General features: G+C 39.3%; 1 protein-coding gene across 2 annotated transcripts in view; it reads left to right on the top strand.

The window, feature by feature from the left end:
* PXDNL (peroxidasin like) overlaps nt 1-24,044 on the top strand; it is a 379,412-nt gene that overhangs the window by 279,808 nt on the left and 75,560 nt on the right. For both annotated transcript variants that reach the window (XM_039464797.2, XM_039464800.2), the window contains 5 exons: nt 2,404-2,516; nt 5,442-5,598; nt 12,248-12,356; nt 14,065-14,222; nt 16,407-17,880. In XM_039464797.2, the coding sequence (XP_039320731.2) occupies nt 2,404-2,516; nt 5,442-5,598; nt 12,248-12,356; nt 14,065-14,222; nt 16,407-17,880 (2,011 nt within the window). The remainder of the gene's footprint in view (nt 1-2,403; nt 2,517-5,441; nt 5,599-12,247; nt 12,357-14,064; nt 14,223-16,406; nt 17,881-24,044) is intronic.

Below are 24,044 nucleotides of genomic sequence, written 5' to 3'. Positions count from 1 at the left end.
TATGTTAGCCATTTTTATCAGTGTCTGGTAATATCTCATTGTGGTTTTAATTTGCATGTCTCTAATGACTTCAGATTTCGAGCACCTTTTCAAATGCTGATTTGCCATCTGTATATCCTCTTCAGTACAATGTCATGCCTTTTGCTCATTCTCTATTTGAAGTGTTTGGTATTTCCCTGTTGAATTTGGGCGTTTTGTATATATTTTAGACACTATTTCTTTCTGCATATGTGGTTTGCAAATATTTTCTCAGTCTATAACTTGCCTTTTGATGCTCCCATAATGGTGCTCACAGCACAGAATTTTTTATTTTGGTGAAATCCAGATTGCCAATTTTTTTCTTTGATAGATCAAGCTTTTAATGCAAAGTCAGAGAACATTTGGCTTAAATTTCAAAGATTTTATCCTATTTTTTAAATCATAGTTTTACATTTTATATTTAAGTTGGTTGTCCATTTTGAGTTAATTTTTTATAAAGAGTGAGACTTAGGTAGGGGTTTATTTTTCTGCCTGTGATTATCCATTTGCTATTGTACTGTTGGTTGAAAGGGCTGCAGTGAACTGCTTTTGTGCTTTCATTAAAAATCAAAGGAGCATATTTGTGTGGATTCATTACTGGGTTCTCTGCTCTGGCTCATTGCTACTTGCGTCTGTGTGTCCTCGTTCCTCAGTACTACGCAGTCTTGATTAGTGCAGTTACAGGACCTGTCTTCAAATCCAGTAGATCAATTGCTCTTACTTTGTTCCTTTTTGTCAAAACCATTTAGCTCTTCTAGTTTCTTTGCATTCCCACATAAATTTTAGAATAATCTTATCTATAGCTATGAAATAAATCTTGCTGAGATTTTAATGAGAATTGCATTAAACGTGTATATCAACTTGTAAATAAACGACACCTTAACTGTCTTTAGACTTTCAATTCATGCATGTATGCTTATTCATTTTTTAAAAATCTCTGATTTTGTATATCAGCATTTTGTAGTTTTTCATTTATAAGTACTGTAGATGTTTTGTTAAATTTATACCTAATTATTCCATGTTTTTGACCAATTGTAAGTATTTTTTTAAAAAAGACATATGTTCTTTGATTGTATATAAAATAAATACCATGTATATATGAACACATGTGTCTTGTATCCAGAGACCTTGTGAAGTCACTTTGGAGTCTTTTTGTTATGTCTTAGGATATTCTATGTAGACGGTAATTTCATTTGTAAATAGGGACCGTTTTATCGCTTCTTTTGCATTCTGTTTGCTTTCTACGTCCTCTTCCTTCCATGGTGCCCAAGCTGGAACTTGGCTTTGGTATGTTGAGTAAGACTGGAAAGAACAGATATCCCTGCCTTACTTCCTAAGGGAAAGGTATTCACTGCGTCTCCTCACTCTAGGGCTTTCGTACGTGTTCTTTCCCAAGTTGTGTAAACTCCCCTCTGCTCTGATTTTCTTTCTGAGAGGTCTTTAGCACATAATGAGTGTTGAATAGAGGCAAACACTTTTTATTTATTGATACTACTAGGTGACGTTTCTTCTTTAGCAGTTAACATGATGGATTATATTGATTGATTTTCAAATAATGAACCCGTATTGCATCCTGGGAATAAACCTTACTTGCTCATGGTGTATAAACCTTTTTATATTCATAAATTCTATTTGCCAATATCTTGGTAATGATTTTTGTGGGTATGTTTATGAGAAGTATTGGACTGTAGGATTTTTCTTTTCTTTTTTTTTTGTAGTTGTTATCTGGTTTTGATATTAGTGTGAGCCTCCCAAAGGGAGCTGGGAAGTATTCCCTCCTCTGTTATTTTATAGAGGAGATTCTATAAAACTGCTGTTAAATTTTTTAAACACTGGGTCAAATTCTTCAGTAAAATGATTTTAATTCCTTCCTGGGGATTTCTTGTTTGGGGAGTTTTAAGGATTATGAATTCATTTTTTAAACAGTTATAGAGCTATCTAAATTATCTATTTCATATTGGGTGTATTATGGTAGTTTGTGTTTTCTGAGAAAATGAGATTCTCACTGAAGAGCTGGATCTTTTTATCTTAGCCACAAGTAAGTTCTGATGTTACTGTATAGTTTTATTTCACCCTTACCAAAAAGTACTGAGAAAGAATAATGAAAATCTTGTACCCATGGCTAAGCTGAAGAGATGCCTGTTAAAATGCAAATGTAGTTAAAGCTTCAGTACGTTCCTTTTGCCAAATTCCTGCTCTCGTCTCTGCAGTACTTGCTGCCAGCCTTGGTGTGCTGCTTGGTATTCCACTAGATGTTAAAGTAATTGATTTTTAAAAAACTACTGTGCTTAACCAATACGGCATTCAGATGCATACCATCCACTCAGCTGGCATGTATTGACAAAAATGATACTGACATGATGTTATTTTGGTTTGCTTCCACAGCTCTTCCAGTGTTTATTCAACGTCCTCAGGATACAAGTGTCGAGGTTGGAAAAAATATAAACATTTCATGTCATGCTCAAGGAGAACCACAGCCCATAATTACTTGGAATAAGGTAAGATCTCAACTAAGAGTACAGTAATATTAAAAACACTGACAGATGTATTGACCCACTGAAATGGAGGTAATGATTCTCATATTGATTTATTGCTGTTGCGATTTTTGCTAGCAAATAATACTTTTTACACTGCAGCAGGTTTATTTCCTGTTTTTTCTTCTTTTTTTTAAAGTGACTGTGTCTGATTTTGGTTCAGTGTTTTGATAAGGTTTATCCTTTCTCATTTCCTTGGTTGATGAAAACTTTATAAGCATAACTGATTTCCTCTAAGGAAAATTGGTTTTGACACATATAAATTAAGAGTTTAGTGGCTGATGAGAAACCATTTTAAGTTAATAACTCAGAAGTGGATTAAAAGTAGGTCATTGGCTAAAACAGGAAGGGAATGAAAAACTTGGTGTTAAAGAAACAAGAAAAAGTAGTACTGAAGTTTCAAAACCTGAATGACCTTAAAGAAACAATAGCTGCCTATTTACATATCTTAACGTCTTTTGGAAGCCATATTTTTCCGACATAACTGCTTCTTCTGTTTTAAGTTTTTCATCAAAACAAAATGATGGGTCTCAGATTTCAGTGTTCTTAAAAATCAACAAATTTGCACACTTGAACGTCAGTTTTTGAAACATTTTGACAAAACAGAAAATCTGGGAAAGGTCACAAAGCTGTTTTCCAAAACCACTTGGCTCATTTCTGTTGCTGCTCTATAGTAACAAGGCCTTCCTTGGTGCTGTAGCCAAGTCTCACACGCCAGTCTCTATGAAGAGTAAGTTTAGGGGTCTCAATCTTAAGTATTCCGGTTCGTGTCCTCTCACTAGTCTGAATATTTTCAAATAAACGCCTTTCAATTTGATATTATATATTAATTTTGTTTTTTTGAGACAGAGTCTTGCTCTGTCACCCAGGCTGGAGTGCAGTGGAACGATCTCAGCTCACTGCAACCTCCGCCTCCCAAGTTCAAGTGATTCACCTGCCTCAGCCTCCTGAGTAGCCTGTATTACAGGCACCCACCATCACTCACAGCTAGTTTTTGTATTTTTAGTAGAGACAGAGTTTCACCATAGGTCGGGGTAGTTTCGAACTCCTGACCTAATGATCTGCCCACCTCGGCCTATCAAAGTGTTGGGATTACAGGTGTGAGCCACCACGCCCAGCCACATTAAAATATTTTTATGCTAAAAATAGCAATTGTGGAAAACATACATTTTGGTCTGTCTCTAAAGCCTCATTCGACACTCTACAACATGCATCATTCTACAATAACATCTGCAGAATATCTCAGTGTCTACTTTGTAAAAGGTAGCTTCTAATCACAAACTGATTGAGTGCTGACTCTAGGCTGGACATTTTACATACACGATCACATTTACTCTTCATAACAGTCCTCTTCAGCTCACAAGTTTGGAAATAGTATGAGTTAGCATACCTTTGCTATGAGCAATAGAAACACCCTACCCTAAGCAGATAAGGAATGTGCTGGAAAGCGATCTGATTGCTGAGATTCTAAGCAAACATTTCAGAGCTATACATTTAGTCTGGGAGTTCTGGCAGTGGGTGAGGAGGAGGGAGGACAAGGGAGAAACTTTGAAAGGAAATTCAGTAATGGCCCAGCTCGAGGCAGGGAAGGTGTGGTTTTGAAGGGAAGACCCGCGAGGCCTTGCACCCTGTGCACCTAGTTGCCTCATCCCTGACTTGTGTCTGTCTGGTCTGTCTCATCTGCCCTCTCATCTGGTAGCTCCCTGAGACTTCCTCTCCTACTCTGAGTTACCAGCTACCAATCACCAGGACTTGTGTTCTAGCATTGGGTAAAGTCAGCTGTGAGAATCCAAAGACTGGTGAAACATCATTTTCACTCTAAATGTTCATGGTTACACTCTGGCCCGTTGGCTACAGCAGGAGTGTGAATTATTTTGAAAAAGTCTCTCGCATCTTCTGTCGCCTATGAGTCTTTTGGGGAGAGGCATGCCATTTTACTGCCGTTTCATAAGTCCAATTTCTTTTACTTTTTCAAGTTAACTCCATAATAATGACAAAGTATGTAAATATGTATTAACTATAAGCAAATGCACTTTAATCATTGTTCATATAAAACAGTTATTTTTATCTTAAAGTATATTTTGAGTATATATATAATACACACCTATCAGTGTAGCTATAACAACATATGAGTACCTACATTAAAGAAATAGAAGGGACATTAGAAATATGTTAATAAAAATATTTTGGTGTTTTTAGATGATGGATGTGTAAGCATTCTCCTTGTTAATTTTTAATTTTTTTTTTTTTAATTTTAGATGTAGGATCTTGCTATGTTGTACAGGCTGCAGTGCAGTGGCATGATCATAGATCACTACAGACTCACACTTCTGGACAACCCTCTCGCCTCAGCCTCCTGAGTAGCTAGAACTACAGGCACATGCTACCATGCCTGGCTGACTTTTGTTCTAACTTTTTTTTTTTTTTTAGCAGTGGGGTCTTGCTATGTTACCCAGGCTTGTCCTGAACTCCTGGGCTCAAGTTACCCTCCTGCCTCAGCCTCCCAAAGGGCTGGGATTATAGGCGTGAGTCACTGTGCCCAATCAAATGTAGTTGTCAGGATTATCTTTAGCAGTAAGAAATAGCTGAATCAATTGTGTGTATCCATCCATTGGCGTGATGATTTTAAAATAATTATTCTATTAAATAATTACATGATTGAACTTTTGATTGTCATATTTAATAATTAGAGAGAAAAACCACGCTTCCTAGAAACCTCTTTTCCTCCCTCCCTTCTCTCACTAGATTCATATATCTCCTCCAATACTTGACACACAGCAGACATGCAGTAGATGTCTGTTGAACAAATGAACCTACATTTAAAAAAGCAAGTACATTATTTTTTAGGGAGTCACACCCACCCAGTGACAACTGTTTTTTGCTCCCTAGGAAGGTGTGCAGATTACTGAGAGTGGTAAATTCCATGTGGATGGTGAAGGCACGCTGACCATCTACGACGCAGGGCACCTTGACCAGGGGAGATATGATTGTGTGGCTCGGAATTCATTTGGCCTTGTTGTGACCAACATGTTTCTTACAGTCACTGGTAGGTGTTTGTAGCTCCATTTACAACATCCAAATAACTGTCTTTGAACAGCTGCTACTCCTAATGCTCTCTGACTGACCTCACTAATCATGCTTTCTTATACTTTCTTTCTGGTCAAGTGTGATTGTGGTCAAAGCTGTTTTGTTCTTTTTAAAATAAAAACTTTTAAATATAAACAATCTTAAGGGATATACAGTAAAAAATAACAATGCCAAAAAAGAACATAAATCGTCAAGATTTGCAAATGCATATCCTGTTTTCTAACAGCCAAAAATTATAGAATGCAAGATGTGTTTATAGGCAAAATTTGAGCTGGAGGTTGAAACATAATATGAAATTCAACATGTATTAGGTACACTAGTCTAGCATATTTAATCTTAGTTTAAAACTAAAAATCAATCCATCACACTCTCAAGTAAGATTTATAACCACTAGAATAAATATCTCAATGTTTGCAGGCATTTAAAATTGGCCAACGTAATTGGCATAGCTTTTTACATTTTATCACCAATCTGATTATATAGCTAGAACCGTCTGCTGGTTGATTATATAGAATGACTGTTTAAAATACTGTTTAGTGTAAAAATCTTAAAAAAATTTTTTTTTTGATTATTTAGTTCACAAGGGAGATGGGAGAGTCCATTAGTAGGCAGACTTATGTAGACTGTTCTGAAACTCAGGTGAGGTTATTAATAAGTGGAGTCAGGCTGTGAATGAAGGTTGCCTGGTATGTTCTCTGCACGGGGAAGCATTGAAGGAAAGCACAATATGTCTGCATGTGGGAGTTGACATTAGAGTTGCTTTTTTTTTCAAATGGGTTCAGGAGTTTTGCTGTATTGACGATCAACAGCTGAAACACATGAGTTTAGCTACAAGCATTTGGAGTGCTATTTTGGCTTTGCTCATCTTTCAGTATCCTTAAAAATGAACAAATTTCATAAATACTGTTTTGTAGATTCTTTTTTTTTTTATTTTAGGTTTTCCAGGCCTTATGGGTGTATAAAAGAGATTAGGTAACTCTTTCATTATATTCAATACTATTTCATAACACGGCCCTGGTTAAAAATAGATTTAGCTTATCAACTTATATTTTTAAAGATTTGCCTTTTTCCTGTCATATGAATTCTTTCATATTCTTTTTTTCATATACTTTCATTTTCACTTACATATTCTGCGATCTCAAACTTCTGAGCATTTCTTTTGTCCAGGTCAATGGTCCCCAATCTTTTTGGCACTGGGGACTGGTTCCGTTGAAGACAATTTTTCTACAGACTAGGGGTGAGGAAATGGGTTTGAGATGATTCAAGTACATTGCATTTATTGTATATTTTATTTCTATTATTATCATATTATAACATATAATGAAATAATTATACAACTCACGGTAATGTAGATGTCATTGGGAGCCCTGAGCTTGTTTTTCTGCAACTAGATGGTCCCATCTGGGGGTGATGGAAGATAGTGACAGATCATAAGACCTCTGGTAAAATGCCCTTGAGATAGTTTTGGAAAAAGTTATTACAGAATTAATATCATCATGTTTTAGAAATGCTAAAACTCTTTACCATTAAACAAACACACAAGCAAACAAATACTCTCTCTCTCTGTCTTGCTCTTCCACATACACAGCAGCACTGTAGTCACAGTGAAAAAACATTTCAGAATCTCCAACATAAGAATTTCATCTCCTTTGACAGAAATTTAACTAAATGTAATTATACATACATATTAAAAGTAAAACATTCAGGCCAGATGCGGTAGCTCACTCCTATAATCCCAGCACTTTGGGAGCCAACGCGGGCAAATCATGCTTTCAGGAGTTCGAGACCAGCCTAGCCAACATAGTGAAACCCTGTCTCTACTAAAAATAAAAAAAAATTAACCAGGCATGGTGCCGTGCATCTGTAGTCCCAACTATTTGGGAGGCTGAGGCAGGAAAATCACTTGAACCTGAGAGGCGGAGGTTGCAGTGAGTCAAGATTGCACCACTGTACTCTAGCCTGGATGACAGAGTAAGACTGTCTCAAAAAAACAAAACAAAACAAGAAAGCAAAACATTGAGCAAAATGTATTAATCACTTTATTTGCCAGATGTTAGAGTAGTGATAGCATTCACTGATATTCTGTTCCATGGTACTGAAAACAGAAAATCATTCTATAGGGAGATAATAATACAATAAAATAAATGTTATTCAACGAAGAAAAACTTTTCTTTTGCTCTGGGGCATTTATATGTCAATAAGAGGGAAAAGTAATTTATACCAAATAAATTTCACGATGTTAGAAATATTTTTAATAAAGCAAAAGATGCAAGAATATAAATTCAAAAGTTTTGAGTAAATTTCAGATCAAACACAAGAAGTGTGTGTATGTTTATACAACCCAAATTAGCAGAATAAGGGGAAATACAGCAAAATAAAGTAACATTTTCCAGATGTTATGACTGAGACCCTTCCATTCACCAGGCCATTGTAACTAATAGAAAAAGTTCATACATCACAGGTGGATTTTCCAATTGTGCTTCCCCTACTTAGTCATTGTAGAATGTTGCAACTCCACTTGTGGAGTAAGTGATACAAGTAAGTAATCATGACTTTTGAGTTTCTAATGTACATTGGGAATTACAGCCATAGAAATCAACGCACAATCATGAAAACTACACAACCGTCTAGGCATTATACAAAATTTACATTTTACTGACTGATGTTTATAGCAGGGCATCTGTGATGGCAAAAGAAAGAAAAGATTTCCACAGTTGTAATTTTTTCAGAAAGCTCATTTTCTTTTTACATTTAATAGATTTTTTAACAGTTTACGTAGATTTAAATAAACTGTAAGGCTGATACAGTATTTACTGGGAACCCATTCTTTTGTTCAGGATGTTTTCAAGGTATTTGAGATCAGCAAATATTAATTCTATTTGCCCTCTTTTTTTTCTAGATAATATTTTATATCTAAATGCTACATATTTTATTAAGATAAATATTTATGGAGTTATTTATTGTTTTAAAAAACAATATTTGTTTAAGAATAATTTATTGTAACGCTTCCTGTATTATATGAACTACGAAGTGCTAGTAAGTGCTGTGAGGTATACACCCATTTCTTGCTTGTGAAAATCGTTCAGTTTCACTGAAGACACAACACATTTGTATGAAACATTAGCACTGTGAGATAGTGAGAAGAATTAAGCCATTGATCTCAGCCCTTTTGGATAACTTCCTTACCCATAACTGGAATTGATTTTCTTATTTTTTAAAAAAGATGGACCTGAACTCTCTCAAGAGTACTTCTTGGCGTAGAATTTTGATGTTTCCATGATGTAATTCAATCAGTAGTTACAAAAATAGTACAACAGTAATGAAGAAGCAGTTTATGGCATGTCTGTGATAAAGTTCTTACCATTGAGACATTGAATTTAATGTGTGGACAAGGTGAAAAATGCAAAGATGACCCATAATTTATTGAATGAAAAACTTGGAGCACCTACACGCATATGCTGGTTTAAATTATATGAAAATAATGCTAAGCAATGTTATCTCCTCTGATATTTCTAGTTAAGTGTCTAATTGTCTGTTGGGCACCTCATTTTGGTGGGCCCATAGTCCCTGCAATTCCTCATGTTAAAAACTGCCCTTGAACATATTAGACTCTGAACCCCTGGTCTTTCTCCTAAGACCTTGTCTCCTAGCATGTCTTCATAGCAGAAGCAGGAAGCTGAGCCCTCCCAATTTACCATCCTTCCCAGCTCCCTTACCCTAACTTGATTCATTGCTTCAGCTGTATCCTTAACTCAGTAAGTTATCATCAAACTAAACTGGCTACATTGAGATTGAGAATTTAAGGCTACATTAGCTGACTTTAAGTTAGTGGGACCTTGTCTGTAAAGTTAATAAAATAACCTATACTAAACTCATAGGAATATTGCTAGTAAAAATAAGAGTTAACATTTATTCAGCATTTACCATGTGTTCCAAATGCTACACATTAATTAACCTATTCAATTCTTGTGAGTTCTAGTTATTTTTCAAAACTCTGTATAAACAATTCACTGTTTGAATTATTTGACATTTTAATATCAGTATTTGTCATGGTGTAGACAAAAATTAATTTCTAAGCCACTGAAGCTGTTACAGAGTTGTGAGTGAACAATAAGGTTTCAAAATATTTTCATTAGTTATATTTATTCACATTAATGAAGTGAAAATTGGTAATTGAAGAGTTTTAAATTGCTATTTTACTACATTTTAAAATGTACTCTGAATAGGGTATAAATTAGTTTATGAACTAATTAAGATACATGATATATCTTTGCTATCTTGCCAAGATTTTCATTTTATTTTCTATTTCATTTTTTGTCAAGCTTTAATAATACAATGAATGGGGAAATACTTGTGTAAACAACAGCATCTATTAGTACACATACACATGTTTCTCATCCATTTTATATGTAAAACATATAGTGACTGCATATTTCTGTCCTGTGATAAATGTTCTCAAAATTTTGACACATACATTGTAATATCTGTAAGTAGCATTTCCAGATTTTTAGTGTTGTAGTGTTTGAATAGTTTAAAAGTTATAAAGAAAACAAATAAAATATCATAATTTAAGCACCAAACCTTAAGCAAAGTAGATGGTGCCTTTCCTTTTCTGGTCTCTGAAAAAACAATGGAGCTCTCCAGAGCAATGAACTCATTTCCATGTTTAATGACACAAAGTGATGAGTAAGACAGATTCCCTGCCATTGAAAGAAAATAATTTCACAAAGACAGCCGTTACCATAAATGTGTATGCTGTGGACATGTCTTGGGTGTCCTTGGACAGCCCTCACATGTGTCACTGTTAGCATCATTCTTCTTAGGGAGAGACTGAATATGATAAGGCCTATTTAGTTATGATAGTTACATTATCTGCTAGTTTTCTTCCCCAGGATAAAGAGGGGAAAGATAAAATATGCTCAAAAACCCCACTGGTAATTTCGAAATAATCTCAGCTTTCCTTGAGGTCTGGGCATTTTTTAGCAAGGGTGACAGAGGAGTACAGCTGTTTTGTTTCCACGTCCCACTGCTAGGCTGAGTCCCCAAGTCACCCAGAGCCAAGACTTTCATGCAGAGCAGTGAGTGGCCACATGACCTAAGCTGCCCTTTTCTGAAAGAAGTCAATGTTACCATTTGATTTTATCATCAATAGTGGTGATAGCCTCATAGATACAGGGATAGGATTGCAAGTAAATGTGCATCAGCAAGTTTATTATGTTTATTAACATAATAAGTTTATTATGTTTATTATGTTTATTATGTTTATTAACATGTTTATTATGTTTATTAAATTGTGTTTATTATAGATTTGTGTTTATTAATATATTATACAATTATGTTTATTTAAATCTACTGAGGCCTTTTTCTCATTTTTATTAACCCTGAGATTTAACAAAGAAAAATGATCTGATTGTTCCCCTACTTCTGTAAAATTTTGCTTAAAACGATGGAGAATATGCTCAGAATTTTCTGAGTATTCTCTTCCTTAGACCATTAACTGAGGTGATTCTTGAGACAAATAAATACAACAGTATTAAGTATAATGTGCCCCCAACACATTGGATTTGCTTTACATAACACAGTGCTATTCTGAAGAAATTTATAAAAATATTTTCACAATTTGTTCCAAATCAAATAGAACAACACTGGAATCAATTGAATAATAAAAGTTAGTTTTATTTTACTCCAAAACTACATAAGCTTAACAAAATCATAACTAACACAAAAATGAGAAAGCTTTGTTACCGAGAATGTTTTCATTTGAATATATTACATATTTAATGTGCTTCTATGAATCTATGAACAACTTTATGTGTTTTATATTTGTATAGTTTAGAATTTAAATATTTCAAAGAATATTTGCATATGATGCCATTTAAAAATTTCCTTCTCCTTTTTACTTTTACACACTGGTTGATTTCTAATTCATATCGATAAACAGCAAATCATATGGAAGGAGGTGACAGTGTAACACAGTATCAATTGATAATCGTGTGAGGATATAGATTGCCGATAGGTTTTAAAACACAATAATCATGAAAGCCACCTTATATGTGCATTGCAACACGCAGTTTTAAAAGAACTTTACATGTCTTTGCTGTCTGATAATCACATCAGCCCTGAGCACTGTGCAGAGCCAAGCTTGCTCTATTTTATGGATAGCATAAATTAACTTTCCTATAAATCTTGCTGAGAGTTCAATTCTTGCCCTAAGAAGCGTCTGTGGGATGGGAGAATAGATACTTTGCTTTTCTGTTTACATTGAAGCAAGGCAGTTGAAGAGATAGATATTTCATACCCTCTCCAAGATGACAAATTGCCGACAAACTTCGATCCCACATGAATCAGAGTTGTTCAAAAGGAACATTTCACATAGCCTTGCCAGAATTTGGAGTACTTTAATTCCCTAAATAACACTATTATTATTAGATGAAGCTTTGCTTCAAGATAATTACCTACATCTTTACAATGGGCATTATCATTTAGATATTTATAACATTTTCATTGTCTTAGAGGTTTTCTCTTCAAAACGTAATGCCATTTATATCGTATCGTTCTTAACTTCAAGGTCTGTTTGATATTTTTAATCACGGAATTGATTTCCAAAGCCATACAGGGTAGACAAGCTGGCGATGACTTCGTTGAATCTTCCATTCTTGATGCTGTACAGAGAGTTGACAGTGCAATCAACTTCACACGAAGACATTTGTTTTCACAGTAAGAATTTATTTTATATAGATTGCAAACTTGTTTTCTTTTGTACTTCGTTTTTATGATATCCATAAGTCACATTACAGTGCATAAGATTGAAAAAGAATGCTTTCTTTAGTCCTTGTGTGTACGTCCCCATCTGGGCTAGCCATCATTATCAGTTCACCCTAAAAGAGGGAAAACTTCTTCCTCATGAAATCTAAGTGGCATTAATTTATGCCAAAGTTCCGTGCTACAGTCTGATGGCAGGCACTAGGCAATGGGCTCCGTTACCTCAGCATCCACCAAACAGTGTCAGACGCAGGGCTCCTGCAATGTGTGAATTGAGAATAATTATCAAGTTGAACACACCTCGGTGTAAACTGGGAGCCTATGACAAACATTATGTTTGGGATATTTGGCACTTTACATTATTTTAATTCAAATTGCAGTATTTATGGACTAGTGAAACCTTCAATCCCATAAACTTCTCTGTGTTTGTAACATCAGAATGTATTAACAAAAAAAGATCATTGGTTTCATCATAATCGAACAAAGTATGTATTCGGCATTTGTAGTTAGTCGTCAAAAGGGACATTGTAAAACCCCAAATTGAGTCCCATTTGGCTTCCTGCACATCCATAAATAGAGTGGCTTTGTGGTCATGGACACATGTTCTAGAGTCACGCAGCCGACTTACATTCTCTTCTTGATCCCTCACTTTATCATCATTTTCTATCTGGGTGACCTTGGGTAAGTGACTTAAGATCTCCGTACCTCAGGCTCCTTGCCTGTAAAATCGGGATAACAGTAGGATCTACTTCATGGATGTGCTTGCTAGTAAGAAAAACTAAGATAATATGGACAAAGTGCTTCACCAGTGCCTGGAGAACAGAAAGGGCTTAACCAAAGTGAGCTATCAGCATCATAACTATTATTCTTTGATCCCAAGTTATTAAGATTCAAGACATAGAGGATGAGATGAATCAGTTGATCAAAATCTCTAAAGCAGTTTGCTTCACATTCTCAGTGCTTTTCAATTTTTAAAAATATATTTAGTTCAGTTCTATAAATGTACATAAACTGCTAGAGTGTGCTGGTCAGTGGGCTTGGTATTTGGGATACAAGAGGAATAATAGGTCAATATCTCATCAGTAACCTAGTTCTCTCTTTAGCAGAGAAGACAATATGTCAGCGATTCAAGTACATCTTGCTGAGTATGTAAGAGATGTATTTAATGATACAGGAGTACTAGAGAAGATGGAGTGATAGCTTGTCAGAGTTCTCAGAGAAACTCTACAGGGAGAATGAAGCCCGAATGGGATTCTAAAGGCGAGTGGCAATTTCTAGGAGGTTACTCTCAGGGAAAGAGAAGGTACAAAATGCCAAGACCAGCAGACTGAAAGTATTGCATAGTGCTTCAGAAGGTTTACTGAGCCTCCTGGAATTCATTCATCATAGATCTTGTTTACTGCATAAAACTATTGTTTAAATCGCCCATTCATTAAAAGAATATGTATATTTGAATTCAGCACTGGGATTAACATTTGGAATCAAGTCGTCAGCAAAATATGGAAAAGAACCCTCAGGTCCTCTGGAGAGCTTCCATTGCAGGGGCAGAGCTTTCATTCCTCTCAAATGTTTGGGAAATGCCTTCTTAAATGCACAGTATTTTTAAGTTTCATGGATTCTGTAGTTTTGCCTTTCAAAGAATCACGTGTTTTATCATTTGCAGAAAACCTCGCACCTCCAGTGACCAGCAAGCTCAGTTTTATTACCCGCGTGACCCACTGATTGTGGAAACGGCAAGAGCAGGGGAGATTTTTGAGCACACACTGCAGCTGATCCAGGAACGCGTGAAGCAGGGGCTCACTGTGGACTTGGATGGCAAAGGTCAGCCACAAAGCCATTCTGTTCTCAGCCGACTGCCCACAGCAAAACTGACCACCACCTCAGCAGTGGACCTTGAACTTTTAATCTCCAGAACTTCATGGGATTTAGAAATTAATTTACTCACTGCTTTTACCAAATAAATGCAGATGTTTCTCATAGGAACTGTAATTCCAAAGAAAGGATGATAATATATATTCAAACTTGTCTCAACTTTTGACAGTTTTGTGTATGGAGAACAAATCTAGGGAACTTATATGAAATGAACTTGCATTTCAAATCTAATAGATATTACTATGTTTTATAGAGAAATGCTTTATTACCAAGGGACTATTCTTCTACTTAGCCTTGTAATCACCTGAATCATTCAGTGAATTCACTTAAAATTTCTCCTACCACTTGTAATATTTATAATCCCTCCTCACTTCTTTTTTTTTGTATATTCAAGTTCTTGTGTTTTTTTTTTAAAACCAGACATCTACTTAGTAAATGTCAAATTAGATGACATAGAAAGCTTTCAGGTTTTTTTCTGTTGTTCTCTTTAAAATGAAATAAGTGAACGAGATTCTTGGCTATATACTATCTGTGCTGTGAGTGCAGCATCAACTGCTATCGGCTTATCCTTCCTTTGTTCTCCCTCAGAAAATCAACCAAGCTTGGTGCAGAAGGTCTATCTGTGAGCGTGCCTCAGCCCTTAGTGCTCTGTACAATTTCTCTAGCAGCCTTTTGATTGTCCCTGGTCACCCAGCATGATGGGTTTTCAAAGCTTTTTTAGCAAAATTATCCAGTGAAATTTCCATTTTAGTTCATATTAGCACTTTAAACTTCTGGGTACATCATTTTGAGCTATACCAAGTGTGAGTTGGGCATGGTCTGGTCTGCAAAAACCCCAGCTCTCCTTCTTCCTTAGGCTCCAGGTAAAGGTCAGGCCCGCGTGTCTTTCTGGCCCTCTTGGAGTTCTATACGCACCTATTGCTACTGGAAGAAGAAATGATTTTCAGTTACAACTTTGTCTAAATTCATAATTCAAAAATGAGAAGCAATATATATCTCTAGAGATTTAGTTTGCTGAAATGTGCTTCAATGTTCATTCCGAAACTGAATATATCTTCTCATCTAAGGTACTCAAGAACTTTGAATACTTTTTCCAAGAAAAAAAAATACTATGCTATTTTACCTCACTTTCATTATGTGTCAAGTTGAAGGCTCCCCTGCCAACCCCCTGCCCCCGACAAGGAGAATCTTGCCCCAAAAGTGAACTCAGTATCCACCTCTTAAGATAGAGGAAGATTTTCGTATCTAAATACCCAAGATTAAGATTCCTCAGGATCCAGCTAGGGAATGGCTAACACAGATAAAGTGCAAATGGTCCCATGATCGCTAGCCAGTTTCTGAGGATTAAATAGGAATGGTAACTTTTAGTATGACTTAGTCTACAGTCTTTGCAGCATTGGTAGAATTCTGGAATTTTAAGCCCTGTTAAAAGGTAGAGCTCCCAGCCTGTCCCTTGTTATGTTTCCTATTTACCAGGGAATGCCAGCTTACAGTAGTTCTGAAAGTTGCTGCTTAATCCCGCCTTGTCAAATACCATGTGAGTTAATATTCACATGAACCACACTGACATTTCTTTGACCTTATTCTCTAGAAGCACAAAACTTGGGAGAAAAATTCTGAAATGGAAACAAACAAACAAACAAAATCAGTACATCAATTCTGGGATGTGGATGAACATATCCTTGCCAGCATGGTACTTGCCAAGACACAGACTAAAAGTTAGGAGCTGGCTGGCACCTGCTCTCCTTCCATCTTGCTCCTTCTAGCAGTTAGCCATTGATTACAGGATGAACAGCATAAAAGTAATTCTGGATCTTCTGGAAACATCTTTTAGTGTCTGGTTGGCACCTGCTCTTCTTCCATTTTACTCCTAGCACCTAGCCATTGTTTACAAGATGAACAGCACAAAAAAGTAATTGCGGGATCTTCCAGAAACATCTTTGAGTATTATAGAATGATTCCCTCCCCCCCCTCTTTTGCTGTGACCTAACAAAACGTTGTTGGAAGTCAGAGAGGCCTCTGTCCACCCAGGGCGGCCGGGGTGGGAGGTGGCTCCCGCAGCACCTGGAGCTCCGCGTTGCCCGCGCCCTCCCAGGCCATCCTTCCTCACGGCTTTCGCCGCTTGCCTTTCAGAATTCCGGTACAACGACTTGGTGTCCCGGCGCTCCCTCGGCCTCATCGCCAACTTATCTGGATGCACAGCTCGCGGGCTTCTGCCAAACTGCTCCGACCCGTGTTTCCACCGCAAGTACCGCTCCCACGACGGCACGTGCAACAACCTGCAGCAGCCCACGTGGGGCGCGGCGCCCACCGCCTTCGCGCGCCTGCTGCAGCCCGCCTACCAGGACGGCGTCCGCGCGCCCCGCGGGCTCGGCCTCCCCGTGGGCTCCCGCCAGGCCCTCCCGCCGCCCCGGCTGGTCGCCAGCGTGTGGGCGCGCGCAGCGGCCGCCACCCGCGGCCACAGCCACACACGCATGCTCCTGCACTGGGGCCGGTTTCTGGAGCACGACTTGGACCACACGGTGCCCGCGCTGAGCATGGCCCGCTTCGCGGATGGGCGGCCCTGCAGCTCCGTCTGCACCGACGACCCCCCGTGCTTCCCCGCGGGCCCCCGGCACGCGCCCTGCGTGCTCTTCGCGCGCTCCAGCCCCGTGTGTGCCAGGGGCCGTCCCTCCGCGAGGGCGCATTCGGTCTACGCCCGAGAGCAGATCAACCAGCAAACAGCCTACATCGATGGCTCCAACGTTTACGGGAGCTCGGAGCTGGAATCCCAGGCTCTCCGAGACCCTTCGGCGCCTCGGGGACTCCTGAGGACAGGCCTGCCTTGGCCTCCTTCCGGAAAGCACTTGCTGCCCTTTTCTGCAGACGCGCCCACCGCGTGCGCGCGGCAGCAGCAGGACAGCCCCTGTTTCCTGGCCGGGGACCGCCGGGCCAATGAGCACCTGGCTCTGACCGCCATGCACACCCTGTGGTTCCGGGAACACAATAGGGTGGCCACGGAGCTGTCCGCCCTGAACCCCCACTGGGACGGAGACACGCTTTACCAGGAAGCCAGGAAGATCGTGGGCGCGGAGCTGCAGCACATCACCTACAGCCACTGGCTGCCCAAGGTCCTGGGGGACCCCGGCACGTGGATGCTGAAGGGGTACCGAGGCTACGACCCCAACGTGAACGCGGGCATCGTTAACTCCTTTGCCACTGCAGCCTTTACGCTTGGCCACGCGTTCATCAATCCCATTCTCTACCGACTGAATGACACCTTCGGTGAAATTTCCGAAGGCCACCTTCCGTTCCACAAAGCGCTCTTTGCACCGTCCAGAATAATCAAGGAAGGGGGCATAGACCCGGTCCTCCGCGGGCTGTTTGGCGTGGCTCTTAAACGGCGGGCACCCTCCTACCTTCTCAGTCCGGAGCTGACCCAGAGGCTCTTCTCCACGGCCCATTTTGCGGCCGTGGACGCGGCTGCCAGCATCATTCAAAGGGGCAGAGATCACGGGATCCCGCCCTATGGTGACTTCAGAGTTTTCTGTAATTTGACTTCAGTGAAGACCTTCGAGGATCTTCAAAATGAAATTAAAGATTCAGAGATTAGACAAAAACTGAGAAAGTAAGTATGCAAATGTTGCCTGGATTTTCACATTTCTTAGGAGAGGTGAAGGTGTTAAAGCTCATTTTGTGTAGCTGGGATTTGGTTCCCTGGGGGTGTTGCAGAGCTTTTAGTACTTATTATTGTTGGAGAAGGTTAATATTAAAGACGGGATTCACCAGAAACTCAAATCCCCCTTTCTGCTCCTTTTTTCTATCCACCTCCTCAGAAATGCAAATATTGCTACTTCCCATGAACTTGCTTGCTAGTTGCATTTCAGTTAGGAGAGGAGAGGTAAAGCGCGCCTAGCCCATTCATGTTCTGTGATAATCCAAGCAAAACCCTTTTGTTAATATGAGGCCATACATTCTAATATAAATTCAGAAAATAAACCGGCCCATCACATAAGCCTTCTTAGGCAGAGAAAAGTAGTGAAAATAAACACAAATTATTCTTTGTCATAGTTCTAAATTCATGGTCGGAATTTAAGTTGGGGCTTTCTCACTGCAACCTTAGTATCTTTCCGTAAAGTATCACTATTATTTTTTCTACATGTGGGATTTGAAGCTTCATTGAAACTACAAGTATATGACATTTCCAGAGAAGAGCTTCAACTCTTCCACATGCTCACCAACCTTCCTTCTTTAATTTTTTTTTTTCCAAAATGTTTCACAAGGAAGTTTTGTCTGTAGTAGGTTAAATATAGGAGACATAGATTTATTATTATGTTAAGGTATATTTGCGTGAACTCTTTCAAAGAAGTTTAAAATTACAAGTTCTGTAGCCAATTGTCAAAACCAGGCCTTTCTTCACAAAATCAAGGCTATAAATACTTCTGGGCCAATAGAATTTGTCACATATGTGGAATATCAAACTGTGAAAATATGTAACGTATTTAAAAGAAATCAGATTACCCTGCTGATTGAATTTGCACATTTCTTTCAGAAAGGACATTGATTTGGATTCATGAAGACCTGGTTTAAATCTCTGTTCTACCACCCAATCATACCAAGATCTTGTGAAAAGTAAACAGTTTTCAATCTCAGAATACCTATAAAATGAGAAAGTAGCACCTTCTCAGAATTGTTTAAAGATTAAATTACATAAAATGCATCAGCTACTTGGTCCCATTTCTTCTGCATCATAGGCAGTCAATAAATGTTAGCTGTGGATGTTTGATTATAACATTATCATTGCAGTTGTCAGGGGCATTACGATATTGCACATCTGCTCAGATCCAGCCCCGTGGTAGGGGTGGGAGCCGAGATGATGGAAAGCCTGACACAGTGCGGGGGAGCCAGGGAGCTGCCGTGATCAGTGTGGAAAGGGCTTGGTACAGGAGGGAGGGAATAGAAGTCGTGATTAAATGCTGTGGGCACACAGAGCTGAGAAATGAAAGGCTCACAACAAGCCACTGATAAGAGATGTCATTTGATCTGGTCTTAGAAGTTTAAGTGTAAGAGGCTAGATGATGGGGAACAGCAGGTGGCCTCTGGGGCAAGGGACTGGAATCAGGAAGGTATGGGGCTGAGTATCAGGAAAATAGAACAGAAAGATGGTAGGGGACGGGTTTTAAGAAGGCTGGATGTCATGCAAGGGAATCTGATCTTCACTCCGTTTTTAACTCTGAAGCAGGAGGATAACCTGAAGATGGACTCTTCCCTAACACAGCTACTGGAAGATGTATTTCAAGGAGGAGAGGCTAGTACAGCAGCCAGGAATCCCACAGCTGCTAGAGTCATCCAGAAGCACGAAGGTGGCGTAGATAGGCTTGTGGCCATGTACTCAATCCTATTAGAATTTTAAATGTTTCCTGTGGGTAGATTATCTAGATTGGATAAAGCTAGGGGGATGACATCTTGTGCAATTTGAGTCCCACTGCCCATTTGGCAGCTAACTTGTAAATTCACCACAGATTAGAGTACCTGGAATGTTTCTTAGAAATTTCCTGTCCTGGCTGGGCGCGGTGGCTCACACCTGTAATCCCAGCACTTTGGGAGGCTGAGGCGGGTAGATCATGAGGTCAAGAGATCGAGACCATCCTGTTCAACATGGTGAAACCCCGTCTCTACTAAAAATACAAAAAATAAATAAATAAATAAATAAATAGCTGGGCATGGTGGCACGTGCCTGAAATCCCAGCTACTCAGGAGGCTGAGGCAGGAGAATTGCCTGAACCCAGGAGGCGGAGGTTGCTGTAGCAGAGATCGCACCGTTGCACTCCAGCCTGGGTAACAAGAGTGAAATTCCGTCTCCAAAGAAAAAAGAAAAGAAATTTCCTGTCCCAAATTCCTCCTAAATCGTAGTTCTGTTAGCTGTAGTAGCCCCCACTGCCCATCCTTGCAGTGGCCGATGTGTAGTATGAGGGCCTTTCAGACAGACGGCAGCTGGGGAGACTCCACTGAGCATTCACTCAGTGGCCTTTCTATTTGCTCCTTTCATGCATGAGGGATATTAGCCCCCAGAGTCTTTGCAGCCTAAACATTGTGCCGTTATCCTTGCCCGGGAGAATATTTGAACTAGTGAAACTCTATGCAGCTTGGTGCTTGGCATGCGCTGGAGGAGGACAGCATTGCTGACTGGCATGGGTGGGTTGCCAGGGGTCAGTCGACATCAGATGCTTTTCGCTTATGCTGTCACAGGTGCCTGACTTTCCCCTTTCATTCATGACAAATTTGTAAAATATGAAACATAGGCTCATTCAACTATGAGCGCAAGATAAGTAAATTGGAATGGTTTTTAGGGTGTTAACCATCCAATCTGTAGATTGCAGTTTCTCAGGAGCTGCTGAAGGTGACATGACTTTATGTAGTTTAATTTACATAGTATTTCTTTACCCTATTACTTCTTTTCCTTTTTGTATTAATTTACAAGTGTGGTTTTAGGGCTTTGTTTTTAAATCACTTCAGGCCACTGGATGGGAGCCCTTATCTCTGGCTTTAAGATGTGCCTTGAGCCCTGTATCCTCACATGGCCGAATGGAGGGAAGGCAAAGGAGCCAGTGTGGTGTGAAGCCACTCGTAATTGATTAATAACTTTCATGAAGGCTCCACCCTCATGACCTAATGACCTCTTAAGGCCCTGCTTGGTAATACCATCACATCAGAGATGAAGCTTCCACATTTGAATTTTGGGGAGACACATTTAGATCACAGCAGCGTGGAAACTCAGTCTTAAAGGGGGTGGCAGCTGTCTGTGAAAGACCCAGATGAGTGACCAGGAGGACGTTTGAGATACATGGGAAGTAGGGTCAAGGCTGGGACCAGGGCCCCTGTGATACATGCGGGACATGAACAGCCATGGGTCTTGCTGTACCAAGGAGTCTAATCTTAGAATTAGCATCAGACTTATCTCACCCCCAAAACATTAAGACGCACCAGGGAAAGGGACACTTTTTACTAGGCAGACTTGTACGTGGAACATTGCCCTCTAGTGGAGAGGACCGCAGAGGGGTTCTGGGAGAAGTGGGAAGGGGCAGGGCGGGGTTCCTTGGTGTCTACTCTGAGTTCACTGCTGTCGGATCCACAGGCCTCAGCATTTGCCAGGAGGATTTGTGACATGTACAAACCTCCTACCCCCTTCAGTGCCAAGAGCTCTGGAAACGCTTTTTCTCATTTTTTTTCTTGGTCGAAAGCGTTTTATTTTTTAAAATAGCTTGTTTTATTCCACGATCACATGAAAATGAATTATTTTCTTTTTATAAGATTATTCTTGCTGTCAAGAATCATACTGTTTCTTTTTAATCTTTCCAAAACATGTAATGAGCAGAAGGTGAAGATCAGTTATCCACTGACTGGTGAACGTAAGTTCTCAGAGAGGCCATTTTAAAAAGTGTTTTCGAATCCTTTTTTGAAAATATAATACTGTGTGTGATTTTTTGTGGATACGGTTACTTTTGGTTTTGAGTAAGTATGTTTTTTTTTTTTTTTGAGATGGAGTCTCGCTCTGATGCCCAGGCTGGAGTGCAGTGGCTCAATCTCAGCTCATTCCAACTACCCAGGTTCAAGTGATTCTCCTGCCTCAGCCTCCCGAGCAGCTGGCATTACAGGCACGCATACCCTCGCCTAGCTAATATTTTGTATTTTTAGTAGAGACAGGGTTTCACCTTGCTGGCCAGGCTGGTTTTGAACTCATGATCTCAGGTGATCCACCCACCTTGGCCTCATAAAGTGCTGAGATTACAGGTGTGAGCCACTGCACCTGGCCCTGCCTTGGCTTTTTAAAAGAATACCTCATATTTCAGTAATTAAGTATCTTATAATCTGTATATGTACCTATATTACGATAGCTTCACTGGATGATATAAAAAATAGACAACAAAAAATTCTTAATTTCTTCCCTCTTTCCACCGTTGCGTTTCAGGAGGTGAACCTGCATGATTCCTTCCCAGTAACTTGCATTGTCTGTCTTCGTCTTCCTGTGCCCAGGAAGGTCGCCTCTTCCGCGTGGGCTTGGCTTTTCCGTCTGCGTGTCCAGCTCTCATTCTTCTGCTAAATACTGATCAACTTTCATATTCAAGCCAGCCTTACAAGACCTGGCATCAGCACCACCCTCTCACCTTCCCTTCATATTTCGTATGTCCGGGAGCAACTTTAATTGCTGTAAAACAGTGATTCTTGACCATTTCACGTAAGACCATTTCACAAATCCAGTAGAATCTATGAACCTTCTTTCGCAGAAAGATACCGCAAAGAGAGAAAGGTAGCCCCAACATTCCGTGTGTATTTTCAGAGGACTCACAGATTCCTGGGTGACCTGATGGACACTATTACTTCACTGACGAAGTGTCTCTTCCATGCCGATGTCTCAAGCTAGGAATAAGTGCTTCTGTCACGTATGCCTTCAAATGGCTGCTCGTTGGCCAAAAAGCCCCTAGATTTGTGACTGCCATGAGCTTTTAGTCAAGGACCAGTCCTTTTTCCCTATCCCTTTTGGAGGTGGTGACTTTGTTGTCTGCATCACAGAAGGGTACTGAGCTGCTCAAATACAGCTAATCCTCTGCAGGACCAGCGTCTCTTCATCCTCTCTAGTCTCTGCTGCTTTCTGTTCAGCACGTTCTTCCTGCCTGCCTCAGCTTCTCCTATCCACTGCTTTATGCATATGGTGCACTGGTGATGATTCTCTCCTAGCTCTCAGGTTTACAGAGTCTTTTATGGAAGCGTCACTTGATCATATAAAAAACAAACAGACAAATCAACAAAAGAATTCTTAATTTTTAGCACCAGAGTCTTGAATATCGCTTTTTTTTCCCTACACATTACTTTTATAAAGGTATTATATTATACAATTATACCAAGTCCCATTGTTAGACTCTAAATGCCAGTTTTACAGTTTTGCCGCCTCTGGTCATTTTCATTCCACAGTATTTTTGCTTTTCTAGAGAACATATCAATTGAATGACAGGGTCCAAGAGTATGTACTCCTTGGTTGCAGATAAATTGTCTAGTTTATCTTTGAATTCTCAGAGCTTATCCAGGGACCTAGCACAAAGCAGCTGCTCTCTGGATGCTAGATATTTCATTAGGAGAAGTGGGACATGCTTGGGCGAGACTTATTTTAATTTTCCAAGAGCCTTTAATTTGAAAATTATTCTCTGCTTGAACACCTTTGACCAGATAAATTTTCTTAGGTGAAAACTATGTTTTTATACTTATTCCTAACCAGTTTATTTTTTCATCAACTTTAAGTGGCATCAATGAACTATGATGTATTATAATATTTTGAACAAAGAAATGAGGATTTACAACAGAGAACATCACGTGTTTGATTCTTGCATGACCTTAACCCCAGTTTCAAAAAGTTAAAAATGCAGACACTTAACCAATCAAAATTCATTCTGTCAACACTGTAGCCCTGTAACACTGAAGGCACACATGCCTGAGCAAATAAAAAGTGACAAGAGGCCAATTAAAATAAGGTTGTCAGTGAGTTATCCCCAAAGGTCCAGTTCTTAGAAGGCATGCAGTTCTGTTTGTCTAGCAAAAACAGAATGTCAAATAATTAATTCAACACCTTAAAGTATGACATTCATTTAACATCGGTTGTGTAGACAGTGGTGAATCTTAGTAATTGTGTTTTAAAAGTTATAAATATATACAGGTTGAGCATCACTAATCCAAAAATTTAAAATTCCTCAAATGCTCAAAAATCAAAAATCAAAAATTTTGAGCGCTGACATGATGCCA

Source organism: Saimiri boliviensis, chromosome 15 (assembly GCF_048565385.1).
Source record: "Saimiri boliviensis isolate mSaiBol1 chromosome 15, mSaiBol1.pri, whole genome shotgun sequence".
In the NCBI taxonomy this organism is placed as follows: Eukaryota; Metazoa; Chordata; class Mammalia; order Primates; family Cebidae; genus Saimiri; species Saimiri boliviensis.
Note: the sequence above shows the minus strand (reverse complement) of the source record. Positions and strands in the feature narration are given on the sequence as shown.